Raw genomic sequence first — 14678 nt, 5'->3', positions numbered from 1 at the left:
ATAACGATTGAAATAGGATTAAAAATCTCTTCCAATGGCATTCAAATGTGGCAAAAAGACTAAGAAAATGTAACTGTACAGTGTGTGGTAGCTGTGTCTGTAGGTTTGTTGCGACTGTACTTTGGTTATCACTCCTTTAAAACATTTTGCTTGCTGTCCAGTAGCAGGAAAAAGTTTGGATGTCTTTTTTTTTTTTTCACTTTCTTCACTTCTGCCAAAATAAATGCGTCTTTCTGTTGCTTGCAGTCCACAGTGGCCAGCATAGAAGGGGCCCTCTACTGGGGCGTCATCATTCACTGAAGTAGTGTTTTCACCCCGGTAAACTGACAACATTCTTAGTAAAACTCATCAAAAACTCTCCTTAAATTGCACACAAACTAAAAAGCTCATTTGATCCCCCTGTGTTAAACCTTTTGTCAGACTGAGCCTAATCAGAGAAACAGAAAATGTTTCATTTAGTGATGTTTATGGTCCAATTAATGTACACCAATCAGCCATAACATCATGACTTCTGACAGGCGAACTGAGTAACACTGATTATCTTGTTACCATGGCACCTGTTATTGGGTATATACACTGCTCAAAAAAATAAAGGGAACACTAAAATAACCTCCTAGATCTGAATGAATGAAATAATCTCATTAAATACTCCTTTCTTTACATAGTTGAATGTGCTGACAACAAAATCACACAAAAATTATCAATGGAAATCAAATTTATCAACCCATGGAGGTCTGGATTTGGAGTCACAATCAAAATCAATGTGGAAAACCACACTACAGGCCAATCCAACTTTGATGTAATGTCCTTAAAACAAGTCAAAATGAGGTTCAGTAGTGTGTGTGGCCTCCACGTGCCTGTATGACCTCCCTACAACGCCTGGGCATGCTCCTGATGAGGTGGCGAAAGGTCTCCTGAGGCATCTCCTCCCAGACCTGGACTACAGCATCCAACTCCTGGACAGTCTGTGGTGCAATGTGGCGTTGGTGGATGGAGCGAGACATGATGTCCCAGATGTGCTCAATTGGATTCAGGTCTGGGGAACAGGCGGGCCAGTCCATAGCATCAATGCCTTCCTCTTGCAGGAACTGCTGACACACTCCAGCCACATGAGGCCTAGCATTGTCTTGCATTAGGAGGAACCCAGGGCCAACCGCACCAGCATATGGTCTCACAAGGGGTCTGAGGATCTCCTCTCAGTAACTAATGGCAGTCAGGCTACCTCTGGCAAGCACATGGAGGGCTGTGCGGCCCCCCAAATGCCACCCCACACCATTACCGACCCACCTCCAAACCGGTCATGCTGGAGGATGTTGCAGGCAGCATAACGTTCTCCACGGCGTCTCCAGACTCTGTCACGTCTGTCACATGTGCTCAGTGCGAACCTGCTTTTATCTGTGAAGAGCACAGGGCGCCAGTGGCGGATTTGCCAATCTTGGTGTTCTCTGGCAAATGCCAAACGTCCTGCACGGTGTTGGGCTGTAAGCACAACCCCCACATGTGGACGTCGGGACCTCATACCACCCTCATGGTGTCTGTTTCTGACCGTTTGAGCAGACACATGCACATTTGTGGCTTGCTGGAGGTCATTTTGCAGGGCTCTGGCAGTGCTCCTCCTGCTGCTCCTTGCACAAAGGCGGAGGTAGCGGTCCTGCTGCTGGGTTGTTGCCCTCCTGTGGCCTCCTCTACGTCTCCTGATGTACTGGCCTGTCTCCTGGTAGCGCCTCCATGCTCTGGACACTATACTGACAGACACAACAAACCTTCTTGCCACAGCTCGCATTGATGTGCCATCCTGGATGAGCTGCACTACCTGAGCCACTGTGGGTTGTAGACTCGGTCTCATGCTACCACTAGAGTGAAAGCACCGCCATCATTCAAAAGTGACCAAAACATCAGCCAGGAAGCATAGGACTGAGAAGTGGTCTGTGGTCACCACCTGCTGAACCACTCCTTTATTGGGGGTGTCTTGCTAATTGCCTATAATTTCCACCTGTTGTCTATTCCATTTGCACAACAGCATGTGAAACTGATTGTCAATCAGTGTTGCTTCCTAAGTGGACAGTTTGATTTCACAGGAGTGTGATTGACTTGGAGTTACATTGTGTTGTTTAAGTGTTCCCTTTATTTTTTTGAGCAGTGTATAATATACATTTGATATATTAGGCAGCAAAGTTGATGTGTTAGAAGCAGGAAAAAGGGGCAAGCGTAAGGATTTCAGCAGCTTTGACAAGAGCCAAACTGTCATGGCTAGACGACTGGGTCAGAGCATCTCCAAAACTGCAGCTCTTGTGAGGTGTTCCCGGTCTGCAGCGGTCAGTACCTATTAAAAGTAGTCCAAGGAAGGAAAAGCCATGACAGGCTCGTTGATGCACGTGCGGAGCGAAGGCTGGCCTGTTTGGTCTGATCAAACAGACGAGCTACTGTAGCTGAAATTGCTGATAAAGTTCATGATTGTTCTGATAGAAAGGTGTCAGAACACACAGAGCATCACAGTTTGCTGCGTATGACAAGTACCATGTACACCCTTTCATGGAAACAGTATTCCCTAAATGCAGTGGCCTCTTTCAGCAGGATAATGCGCCCTTCCACAAAACAAAAATGGTTCAGGAATGGTTTGAAGAATACAACATTGAGTTCACTTGTGTTGACTTGGTCTCCAAATTCCCCAGATCTCAGTCTAAGCATCTGTGGGATGTGCTGGACAAACAGGTCCAATCCATGGAAGCCCCACCTTGCAACTTATAGGACTTTAAAGATTTGCTGCTAATGTCTTAGTGCCAGATACCACAGCACACCTTCAGAGGTCTAGTGGAGTCCATGCATCAACGGATCAGGGCTGTTTTGGTGGCAAAAGGGGGACCTACACAATATAAGGCAGGTGGCCATAATGTTATAGCTGATCGTGTATATTTTATGATATTGCATGTGCACTGTTTCCATGTGATTTCTATGTAAGTAATTCAATAATAGTATGTATCTGTTCCTGTATTTCCAGTATTGCAAACCCCCCTTCTTTTATAGTCCAATGATATTTCACTGATGATTGCACGTTTTATTTACTGTATATGTGGTGTTTGAGTTTCGTAGAATATCCCTTTATGTCCCTTTCTCTCCCATATTACAGTACAGTTCAGGTCTCCTCATCAGTGGCACTGGGGGAGTGCTCCTGGAAAAGAGATAAAAGACAAAACTAGAAAGTGTCTAGAATATTTTTTAACTGTATTCCCACCTTGATCTGAATCAAAATACACCTGATAAGACTTACTGATGGCAATCATGGGATATGTCTGTCAGGATTTGTTTTATAAAAGCAAATGCTAGTAAATAACCATCTCACATTGTGAAGAAACTGCTTCAACAAACAAGCACTTCCTAAAACATACCCTGCTTGGACAAAATGGGTTGTAATTCTGCATGTTTGAGCCTCTACATGACATCTGCTAACATCAAGCAGTAGAAACATATGACTAAGCCAAGAATGGAAAAAGAGGTGATACATAAAAATTTTTAACCTGGCCATCCATGTGTTACTGTAACCAAAACAACAGTGCACATGAATATGGTGGGCATGTCATCTGGTTGTTCACCTTTGCTTGTAAAACAAGCTTTTTATAGTTGTGTTAAAGCTGAACTTATTAGAAAGCAGTTTGAATGTGATGTTTCCTTTCCTCTTTTGAACTCTGTTGTTAATCCAACAATAAAAAGTTAAGTACAGTGTTATGCTTAACTTAGAGGTATACTGGTAGTACCAGTAATTGTACCCAGGTTGTAGCACTGGTCCTGGTCATAAAGACAGACAGACACACACGCAGACACACACATACGCGCACAGAGTTACCTCTTCCTGCTCATCCTCAGAGTCGTCATCACTAACAACAGGTTTGGCTCTGGTGCGTCCTGTTCGCCTACTGCGTCCCTTCCCTCGATCTCCACCTTTATCCTTCCTCCCCAGACGGATCTTCACTTTCACCGAGCGAGCTGGAGACACACACGCACGCACGCACACACACACACACACAGACACACATAAAATGATATAAGTAAAACTAAGACTAATCTAAAGAATAAAGAAGCATTTTAGTGTTATGAAAACAATGGAAGTGAAGTGCTTCTCTCAAGTGAAAAATAGTCAGAAAGAAAAAAGACATCACAACACACTGACAAAGTCAAACACTAAAATTAAAAAACTCAAACTCAAAAACACACACACTTACATTCGCACTCTGATCCTTCCTCCAGTTCCTCTTCCTCTTCTTCACTCTCCTCTCCCTCGCTTTCCTCCTCCTTCTCGATCTTTTGCCTCAAACTGGTAAACACTGACTGGAGGACGATGGAGTCTTCATATATCTGCTCACATTAGAGAAACATAGTAGAAAACAACTGTTTATAACCAATATCATGTACATACAGGTAACACCGGCAGATAAAAAAAGCTTTCAGCATCCACAATTTATGTATGATTATATGATTTACGCCCTCCAAGTTTCATCAATCAGACTGTTTGTATTAAATTATGATGCATCAATCCTTCAAGTTTCCTAAAAATAGGTAGGGGCTGAGATATGAAACCAGACAAATCAGACATAAGCCAAGTGAGAGATGCATACACAATTCTAACTGAAGGAGCAGGTGTTGCTGTTTCTGCGATCACAAGCGAATAATTTATACAGTGAGTCTCACCAGTGATCCTTCCAGGTTGAAGGTCTGAGCGTTTTGGAAGAGCAGCATGACGTCTCTCTCCAGGTCACCCAGACTGCGGTAGCGATGACCTCGAATCCTCTCCTACAGTGAAGACAGTATGTACATGACTTTGTATGTAGGAGAAAGTAACATGTTATGTGTATCTGTTAACCTATTAATTGTTCCCACAAAAGAATAATTTCTTAGGATCTTACCTTGATCTTCCTGAAGTCCACAGGCTTGCGGATCAGTTCATAGTACTCTGGCAGCTCTTTTCGAGACGGCAGCTGGATGAACACCTCGCTCAGCTGCCGTCCGCTGGTGCTGCAGGAAATTACATCGTCAGGATGAGACAAAACATCCGAAAGCTCCCCCTTAGTGATTGAATTCATCATATCAAATGTGCCTTTGTTAGTTTATTCCATCTAAACACTATGCGTGAAAGAAACCGTCATTCAGGAACAGTTTTTCATAATCACCCTTACGTATGAATGTTTAGCTTCTATCTATCCGTTTCTATTAAAACTGACGATAAGTTTAACATTTTCATGAAAACCATACACATCTATTTCTTGCTTCACAGCCCCAAGCAATTCGTATCAACCGCCTTTTCACGGACTGGAGCTTTACTCCTTAAGCACTAACAAAAGTAATTGTTAAAACATTTTAATGTGTAGGAACATGTAGAAACAAAGTATTAGTTTAGACAGATTAGTCAGGTGATGCAAACTTCACATTAAGATCATGTGAAATTTGATATGGTGTAATGTAGAGTTGCATGACATTGCAACGTGTAAAAACAAAAGATGTTGTGAACACATGTTTAGTGAGTAATTAACTTCTACACTATTATAGTGCTCTCACTAGTGTGATCTTTATTAGTATAAGAAGTAATACACTGATGCAAAATACAGTGGAAACCTCTAACAGAGTATTTTCTTCATTTATCATGCAGATTTCCATCTAACTGACATCTTAAATTCATGAATGTAAAGCAATGAAACGTCCATATAAAAGTCCATATAATATATATATATATATATCACTATAAGCAATTTCCACTGTTGTGCAACAAAAGTAATAGCAGTAGTTTTGTTTGTTTAACTTTAATTTGTCATTTTTTGGCTGTGTTTCACACTTGGTTCTGTCCTTGAGTGTTGAAATGTTGCACATTTTCGTTGGGTATTAAGTGACCTGATACTCCTCATGTATACTACACAAATCTTGTGGTATGGTTCAGTAAAAATCTTGCTACATCTTTAATATTATTTAATTTGCACCAGAAGAAACATTGTTCTGCATACATAATGTAAATGGCTCAAAGAGCACTTGTCAAAGACTACAAAGCTCATTTGTGCTACCTGTCTTTATACTTGATGACAGCGTCCACGATCTTCTTCATCTTCTTTGTGAGGGCTGGGGGGTTGGGGGAGAGTTTTTCAGCAGGCGGTCGCCCCCTCTTCCTCTGCCTCTTCCCATCTTCATCTTTGTCGCCTCGTCCTCGTCCCCCCGAGGAAGAGGAGGGACCAGGGAGATCCAGGTCGCGGTCACGCTTCCTCTTGCGGGTCGTCTTTTTGTGTCGTACCTCTTCCTCCACCTCCTCCAGTGTCCCCTCCTCGATAGCCTGCACAGGAAAGACAGACTGTAAAATTAAAATAAAGGCATTTAACGCACAAAAGAACAAACGAGCCAGCTCTGCCCTTTCCTCATGAGGCTAATCACCTTGAGCCACTGCTTCTCGGTCAGCGAATCGCTGTAGTCCACCTCCTTTCGCTGCCGAGAACCTCTTCCAAACATTTTCTCCTCCTCCTCCTCGCAGGTCAGCCGTTCAACCTCAGCATCATCCTTCATGATCCAAGTGGGCAGCTCATCCTCCTCCATTAGACGAGGTTTTCGCCGCGGGTTACGGGCCTCCTCGCGACGCCGGTCCAGGTCCATACGCTGAGGGAGGGAGAGGAGAAAAAAAAGGGCAAAGCAACAAATACGTAGCGAGAGGATTTTGGTGGAGTTAGGGCTGTGGGGGAGGACTTGTATGAGCTATAATATATCTTCAAAACACAGACACTGACCATAAACTGGTCGAACTCCTCCTCACTCCTGGCAATCATCTGGTTGACCGTCTCGTCGTCTGGCACCTCATCCTCCTCCTGCATACAGCAGAGACACATTGGCAAGCAGCACATAAGCAAGCACAGTCTTGTAAAATTGTGTGTCGCTGGTGCTCGCACACACATTCATGCGTAGACACACTTCCTGACCCCAGACCTCGTCTTGCTCCTCGTGTTCCAGGATGGCCTGCAGGAAGGCCCTGCGCTCATGGCTGGAAGACTTCTGATCGAACATGCCGGCCTGGATGACCTTCTGGTCCACGTTCAGTTTGTACTTGGCAGCGGCCAAGATTTTTTCCTCCACACTGTTGACAGTGCAGAGACGCAGCACACGCACCTCGTTTTGTTGACCGATACGGTGGGCTCGGTCCTGAGCCTGCAGGTCCTGCAAATGACATCAGGAAGAAGCAAGAGAATGAGTATAGGTTTAAATGTTACTTTCATAAAATTGTGGCTGGAGAACAAAAGTGGGTATGTGTGTGTGTTTGTGTGTGTTTATATAGTAGTAGGCTGAAGTCAACAAGCCACCTTTACTGCAGTGGCACTACTTGTAACCTGCTTGTAACACTGTTTCATATGTAAAGGATCTCACTTCGTAAGCACTTTTGCCAAGAAATCTGACATCTATTGTTATTCAAATAAAGGGTATACTCTTAAAAACTCCAGTTTAAACAGACAGTTCTTGGTTGTGCTGTTGTCAGCTGCTCCAACAAGAAACCTAAGCCTTCGAAAAATCTATCTTACTTTTATAAATGTTCAATAAATCCTTATGAAGTCAACAAATCCTGACAAAGGACCAACTAGAACCATTAAAGGCTGACAACCTGCCTTCACAGGGCAGATGGTGAACTGCCATCCCGCGCATCTCTTGCTAGCTGTGTCCCGTCTAACAGTACAGTGTGTTTAAATGCATCTGATTTTACATAGAACTACCAGTTTTCTCCCAATAAGTTAATATACAGCCTATTACGATATACATATCACCGTTTAATGCTGTAAATAAACATGTAAAATTAACAAAAAACTTCCAATAAATGTTTTTAAAGTGCATAAATAAATCCAAAATTGTAACCCTAACCCTGGGTCGTCAGTGCGCATGTGTAGGCGTAGCATGTATGTGTGTAGTGGCAGAAGAGGAACACTTGCTGAAGAGACCGAGCCCCAACTTCACCAGTGTTGTGCCGAGTTGTCAGCACCTCGCGGGACTTTTGGATAATTTATCGGCATTGATGAACCACACACAGACTATTTTATCGTTTTTAAATAGCCGGCTACTTGAAATAGACCCGCGAGGAACTGCAACCTGCATGCAGTTGTCGGCAGCACAGCATGCACGCAAAACTCTGCACAAGACCAGTGAATGACAGGCGAGAGAGCGAGAGAGAGAGAGAGAGAGAGAGAGAGAGAGAGAAAATGATCAACAATAAGCCTCAGTTTAGCTTTGGCTCGCAATCGCTGTGCACAAAAACACACATGATTCGAATATTAGTCAACTATAGGCAGGACTTTACGATACTGATTCGACTATGTAAATCCTTAGTCGGGGACAGCCCTAGTATTTTTTCCCACTAACCTCTTGTTGAACTAAAACAATCTGACTACTGATAATCAATTATTGTCTTGTCCTGATTCTGAACCTGAGGTCTCTGGCTGTGCAAATGCTGTTTTCATGTCTGTTGTTATGTGTATGGTAAGCTACACATGGCTACATTTTAAAGCAACTGGAAGTTAATATCAGCTTGATTTTTGATTAAATTGTGTCTTTGTAATCACACCTGATGTGGGTTCCAGTCAGAGTCAAAAATAACCACAGTGTCGGCAGACTGCAAGTTGAGGCCGAGGCCTCCGGCTCTTGTGCTCAGGAGGAAGATAAAGTACTCAGATCCTGGGTCATTGAAAGTCTTCAGTAACATTCCTCTATCCTCAGCCTTTGTAGTGCCTGAGATGTAAGGGAGATTAGGAAAGAGAAGAAAAGCAGATGAAGGAAATACAGGAAAAATACAAAGCAAACAGAAGGTGAGGAACAATATGTCAAAAGGGAAATGGAACAGAATGCATGAAATAAAAAGAGAATAAAGGGCAAATTCACACACACTTAGACAAGTATACTGTCTCACCATCCAGACGCAGATACTTGAAGTTGCGATATGCAAAGTAGTCTTCCATGATGGTCATGAGTGAGGTCATCTGACAGAAGAGCAGCACTTTGTGGTTTGTGGCTCTCAGCTTTGGCAGGATTCGATCCAACACTTCAAACTTGCCTGATGCCCGATACAGGTCAGGACTGACGGCAAGGTAGGTGGATTGGGTTACAAGGGTTGTGCGTGTGTGTTTGTGTGTGTGTATGTGTGTGCGTCTGTGAGTGTGTGCACTTGACCTTAAGTGGAATAAGCACTTACCCCTGGACTATCCCACCAGAGAATCCTAAATGTTCAGAGAAGGATTCCTGTGAAAAACAGTCAAAACTTTATTCTGTAATTTAGTCTGTAATTCTGGCTTTATTTTGAAGTCAACCTTGTGTGAGAAGAAAAAAAATAGGGCATTGGATTTTACACTTGCTCCTCACATCCTAACAAATCTTCGGTATGAAATACAATCACAGACACACAGTGAAAAAAAGAACTGCAGACAAAACGTTTTTGCATCATGCTCGTCAGTAGTACCTCTATTTGCTGAAACATGTAAGGGTGGTTACAGATCTTCCTCAGCTGCATGATGGTGTTCATCAGCGTCTTTGTGCCTCCTTTACCCTGGAAAACACAATGTGCACAATGCCTGTCATCACATTTTTTTTTTTATTCATCTACTCATAATGGACAGTTATCAATTCTCTCTCTAAACATCAAACGCATTGTATAAATGTGAGAGCCAAGGACCTTACCCTGAGAATAAAAACACAACCTCAGAATCTAAAAAATCTAATTTCATATTCTCGTGTCACGCCAGTCATAAGATCTTGTAAGGTAGCTCCATGTGGTATCACATAAGTAATCATCTAGTGCCACATATTATGTAGGCCTACTTTTTTACATGCTGCACATATCATGTTAAGACTCTAAAAACATTTTTGATTCTGGAAAAAGGACAGAATGGGGCACATATACTTCCTAAAACATAACAGACCTGGAGTCAAGACCATTTTATTTGAGTCAGGACCACTTTAGTCCTTTCATTTCAATCTGCAGTAAGTTAAATTTGGCCATATGGTTCTGTTCTGGGATCTCCCTGCCCTCCCACATGCATCGGTGGAAAGTCTAAAGCCTAGTTCACACTACACGATTTTTAGCATGATTTGCCGCTCAGCGACCGTTAGGCTGTGATCGGGAGTAAATCAGTGATTGATTGAACTACTCAACAACGCATCACAACGGCTCCCCGACACATTCCTGACACATCGCCGACGGATATCTAGCATGCTAAATATCTGGAAGAGTCGGCCGACTCGACATCCACATCCAGCCAATGAGAGCAGGCAGCTACTTTTTCTCTGCCGAACACTTTTTACTCACCTCCAGCTCTCTGTAGCTCAGACAATCCCTGCTACCTGTGTGTGCTAATCCATCCTTTGTCTTTATAATTGCTAACTTTATAATAACAAATAACAGCTGTTGTGTGTGTGTCGCGAGCCTTAAGGCAGGTAGAGCAGGATACAGATCAGAGCAGGTATCAGTGACAACAGAAATTACATGGTGTAACACAGCATGTAAAGGAGTAGCTGGGGTGGAGGCAGGTTGTAAAACGGCTTGCAGAGGAAGCAGCGAGGGTAGTCAGGGTGAAGCACCTTAAATAAGGCGCTTAATATGATATTTGCCAATTGGATGCATAGAAGGGAATCAGATGAGCCATCAGCTGCTGTGGACTGGCTTTGAGATCAGCTGCTATCGGTTCATGTAGCCGGGATTATGAGCTGAGCTTGACTTCGTGGCCAGCCTGAACTAACACTTTGCTCAGTTTTGTTGTTTAGTTATAATGATGCCGTAACCTAAAACCCATAGTGTTTTAAGTGTTTATGCCCTCACCTTCTTGTCTTTCTCTGATCCGTCAGTGAGTAGGACCCCCTTGGCCTGCATGTGCCTGTACAGCACCCTCTGAAGAGACGACATGTCACACTTGATCACGTATTCCACCTGAAGGAGAGGAGAGATGGGCTGAATTACATAAAGAAGTGGACAATAAAAGAGGGACAAAGGCTCAAAGACATCAGCTGACCAAAGGCAAGAAATGTACAAGCGCGTAAATGTCTGCTATCGCATTTATCAGCGTTACAAATATTACATCATAAAATTCTATATCTTAAAAAAATATGTGCTTGTCCTCCCATGTGTGTATGCTAGTTTATCTGCTGTGTCTGTTGACATAAGTTAAACATGCCTTCTCTGGAAGCTGTGCCTCCACTTCCTTCTTTAATCTGCGTAACAGGAAAGGGCGAAGCACTTTGTGGAGACGACGGATAATCAAGATGGTCTCCTCTTCATTGAGATCAACCTGGAGACAGAAAGAATGAGAGTGTACCTCCAACCTGTTGTCATCTATCACAAAATTGAGAGCACTGTGATGTGGCTACAACCGAGTCTTTCTCTCCACCTTCTCTCCAGTCATGGCGAAAGGGGCGTTGAACCACTGCTCAAAGGTGCTGCAGCTCTTGAATATGGTCGGCAGCAGGAAGTTCAGCAACGCCCAGAGCTCAGGTAGTTTGTTCTGGAGCGGCGTTCCCGTCAGCAGGACTCGCCGGGGGGCCAGGTAGTGGGTGTTCAGGACCTGGGTCAGCTTACAGTGGTGGTTCTTCATACGGTGGCCCTCATCCACGATCATGTATTTCCAACGAATCTGGTGAGAGGAGAAGAGAGGAGAGGAGAGGAGAGGAGAGGAGAGGAGAGCATTTGAGTTAAGCTACTGCTACACTGTCTCACTGCATCCAAACCAACCAAAATTCAGAAAGTGCTCATAGGATAAGATCTCTTATCCAGTTTGTCCTCATGACCCACGCTGGCTCAGTCCCAAGCCAAAGCCTTGAGCCACCTAAAAACTTGCCTGAACTACAACACCCACCTGTCAGCTCAGTCAGGAAGCCTATATGACTACATGAGTGCATAGCAGCACAACGGCCACAGAGGACAGTCGGAGACGCGGTATACAGGCGGTGTCAGTGTGTGGCAGCACCTAGGAGAAAGCACTGAGACGCAGCACAGGGGGTGGTAAAATTGGCCCGGCTCAATAACTTTAAGAGGACTTCGGGGATTTAGGGATGTGGGAGCTGACAAACACACCCAAACCTAAAGCAAAATCAAATGATTGACAAATAAGATATAAAAAAACAACAACATCCTGTTGCAGGCATGTGTACATGTGTTTGTGTGTGGACTTCTTCTTGTTTGTATGTACACATCCCATCTCACCTTGGCCAGTACTTGTTTGTCCTTGATGATGTACTCGTAAGTCGTGAGTAAAACGTTAAACTTGCCACTACGCAGCTGGGGGACGAAGGCTCTTCTGGCAGCAGGAGATCCCTGAAAGTCAAAACATTTGAATGTACGAATAAAAAACTATTAAAGTAAAAATAAAGTAAAGTAAGATAAATATCTGAAACTTCTTCCATAATACAGCGGCATTTTATTATACAAGCAAAAATGCAAAACAATTTATTTAGCAATTTAAAGTGCATTCTCACATTTTGGGTTTGTGGGCAGAAGTAAGAAACATTAAATTTTGGTACCGTGGCTGTAAAAACTCACCTTGTAGGACACTTTCACGACTGTCGGTGCCCACTTATCAAACTCATACACCCAGTTAGAAAGAGTTCTGTCAATGAGAGACAGCTCAGTTGTCATGTAACAATTTCTTTTCTTTTCTTTTGTAGTGTTTGCTTCAATAACTTTCCTGATATTGCTATTATTTTTGGTTAGCTCACGAGAGGGGTACAATGATGAGGTAGGGTCCATTGAGCCGTTTGTTTTCCATGAGGTACGTGATGAGGGCGATAGTTTGGATGGTTTTTCCCAGACCCATCTCATCCGCCAGGATCCCATTGAGGTTATTGTTGTAGAGGGAAACCAGCCACTCCAGACCTTTAATCTGACAGACAACGAAGGGGGAAAGAAACATTTACCTCCCTTGTCAAAAATGTCTATGCCAGGTACGTTAAGAGAATATCATGCAATCGATTGTGCTTGTTCACCTGATACTGTTTGAGTTGTCCATTTATTAACAAACTGGACTGTTTCTCCACCTTCTCTGTGACAGCGTGAGCCACAGAATAATAAGACTGGAGCCCACGGGCAAATGCTGCACCGCTATATTCGTCGTCCACATCCTGTTTAGCATTTCTGCAGAGGAGACAATAAACGCTTTGTGCGATCATGGTAAGGTAATTTGGTGGACTTTTGTTATACCTTATGAGCACATGTATAAGCATAAAAATGTATTCAAGTACAGTACAGCATATATGTACTCACTCGATAATGTGTCGGACATCCACCTCTGACACGTCTTCACTGTCAGGATCTGTAATCTTCTTCTTATCCTCCACCAGAGCAGAGGATGGCTGAGGCTCCTCCTCTTCCTCCTGCCAGACAGCTGGTCAGTGGTTGCAGCAGTGAATGTGAAACTCGCTTCAAACATGTCTGTTAAAACAACCCACCTCCTCTTCTTCCTCCTCCTCGCTGTCTTCACTGTCTGAGCGGGGCGCCACCTCATAACTGGAAAAATACACGCATGCTCAAATTAAATTTACCAAAAGCCCCTGTATCTTTCTGCAAGGTAGAACATTTCAACTGTACTAGTCATCCTCACGCAAATGTATATACCTATTTTAGCCACACACACTAAAGCATTAAAGTGAATTAAATAAAAAAGATAGCTTAAGGAGACAAGACTAAAAGCTTAGACATTAGCAATAACCTTAATAACACACCAGAAAATAAGATAAGACAAGAAAACATTGCGAATAAAGCTTTGTGAAATATGTATAGTTTGGCTTGTGGGGTGGCGCCAGAGGAAATGCTATCTCTAAAATAAAAAATATGTATCCTCAGTAGCCTAAAACTCAATTTCCAGAGCTGTACTTGAGAGGTAGTTAGGCTTAGCTGTGCCTAGAAGTAAAAATGACAAGTAGCATGTAATTTTTAGAGGTTTTTAGCCGGTTAGCATTGTATTGTTTGCAAGTGAACATGATGATGTTTAGCAATTTAATATTTTGCACACTAACAAACTGTTTACATATCAGCTAACTAACATGTTAACTGCTGGATGCTAACTGTAGATGTAACACACTGATAGTTAGCATGCACATTTAGTATTTTAGCATGTTAGCAAGTTACAGTTTTTCTCAAATGCTAAAACACAAAAGCCAATCCTCTAAACCAAATGACCAGTTGTCTAAACACATTTACTAAATCTAGCCATCATTTTCCAATATCATAAACACATTTCACATGAAGACACAATTCACAAAACACAGTCCTCCGTTCACATAAATCTTAACACATTTTTCCTTGCTAAAACACAAGTTGCAAAAGAACTCTGCTCATATTCTCAAATGAAAGCTCATGTGATGCAAAATGCTTGCCACAGTCAGCAATATTTGAACAAAATGAACACACCTGGCGTCATTCATTACACACAACGACTCAAAATTGAAAACACCTGTTGCTAATGCTGTGACCACATGTATAAAAGCAAGTTCAGAGTGCACAGTTTGCTGAAGATTCCAAACAAACACAATGGATGAAGGCAGTCAGGGGAAGAGGTAATCGAGTCAGAGGAGGGAGAAGAGCAGGCCAAGGAGGGAGAAGAGCAGGCCAGGGAGGAAGAGGAGCAGGCCAGGGAGGAAGAGGAGCAGGCCAACAAGGGAGAGGAGAAGGTCCAGGAGGGAGAGCAAGACAACCTCAC

At 43.1% G+C, this 14678-nt stretch overlaps 1 protein-coding gene across 1 annotated transcript in view; it reads right to left on the bottom strand.

The window, feature by feature from the left end:
* Nucleotides 1–2102: 2102 nt before the first annotated feature.
* LOC123969259 (transcription activator BRG1) overlaps nt 2103–14678 on the bottom strand; it is a 22872-nt gene continuing 10296 nt past the window's right edge. Inside the window, exons 13-34 of the mRNA XM_046046489.1 lie at nt 13429–13486; nt 13244–13353; nt 12967–13114; nt 12700–12863; nt 12524–12590; nt 12188–12298; nt 11376–11618; nt 11163–11276; nt 10811–10918; nt 9455–9541; nt 9191–9237; nt 8909–9075; nt 8567–8730; nt 6949–7176; nt 6753–6830; nt 6406–6624; nt 6045–6307; nt 4899–5007; nt 4684–4785; nt 4218–4350; nt 3842–3981; nt 2103–3169 (exon numbers count right to left, since the gene is read on the bottom strand). Of these exons, the coding sequence (XP_045902445.1) occupies nt 3134–3169; nt 3842–3981; nt 4218–4350; nt 4684–4785; nt 4899–5007; nt 6045–6307; nt 6406–6624; nt 6753–6830; nt 6949–7176; nt 8567–8730; nt 8909–9075; nt 9191–9237; nt 9455–9541; nt 10811–10918; nt 11163–11276; nt 11376–11618; nt 12188–12298; nt 12524–12590; nt 12700–12863; nt 12967–13114; nt 13244–13353; nt 13429–13486 (2896 nt within the window). The 3' untranslated portion in view covers nt 2103–3133. The remainder of the gene's footprint in view (nt 3170–3841; nt 3982–4217; nt 4351–4683; nt 4786–4898; nt 5008–6044; nt 6308–6405; nt 6625–6752; nt 6831–6948; nt 7177–8566; nt 8731–8908; nt 9076–9190; nt 9238–9454; nt 9542–10810; nt 10919–11162; nt 11277–11375; nt 11619–12187; nt 12299–12523; nt 12591–12699; nt 12864–12966; nt 13115–13243; nt 13354–13428; nt 13487–14678) is intronic.

The sequence above is a fragment of the Micropterus dolomieu genome, linkage group LG04 (genome assembly GCF_021292245.1).
Source record: "Micropterus dolomieu isolate WLL.071019.BEF.003 ecotype Adirondacks linkage group LG04, ASM2129224v1, whole genome shotgun sequence".
Taxonomy (NCBI): Eukaryota; Metazoa; Chordata; class Actinopteri; order Centrarchiformes; family Centrarchidae; genus Micropterus; species Micropterus dolomieu.
This window is presented reverse-complemented; position numbering and strand designations above follow the sequence as displayed.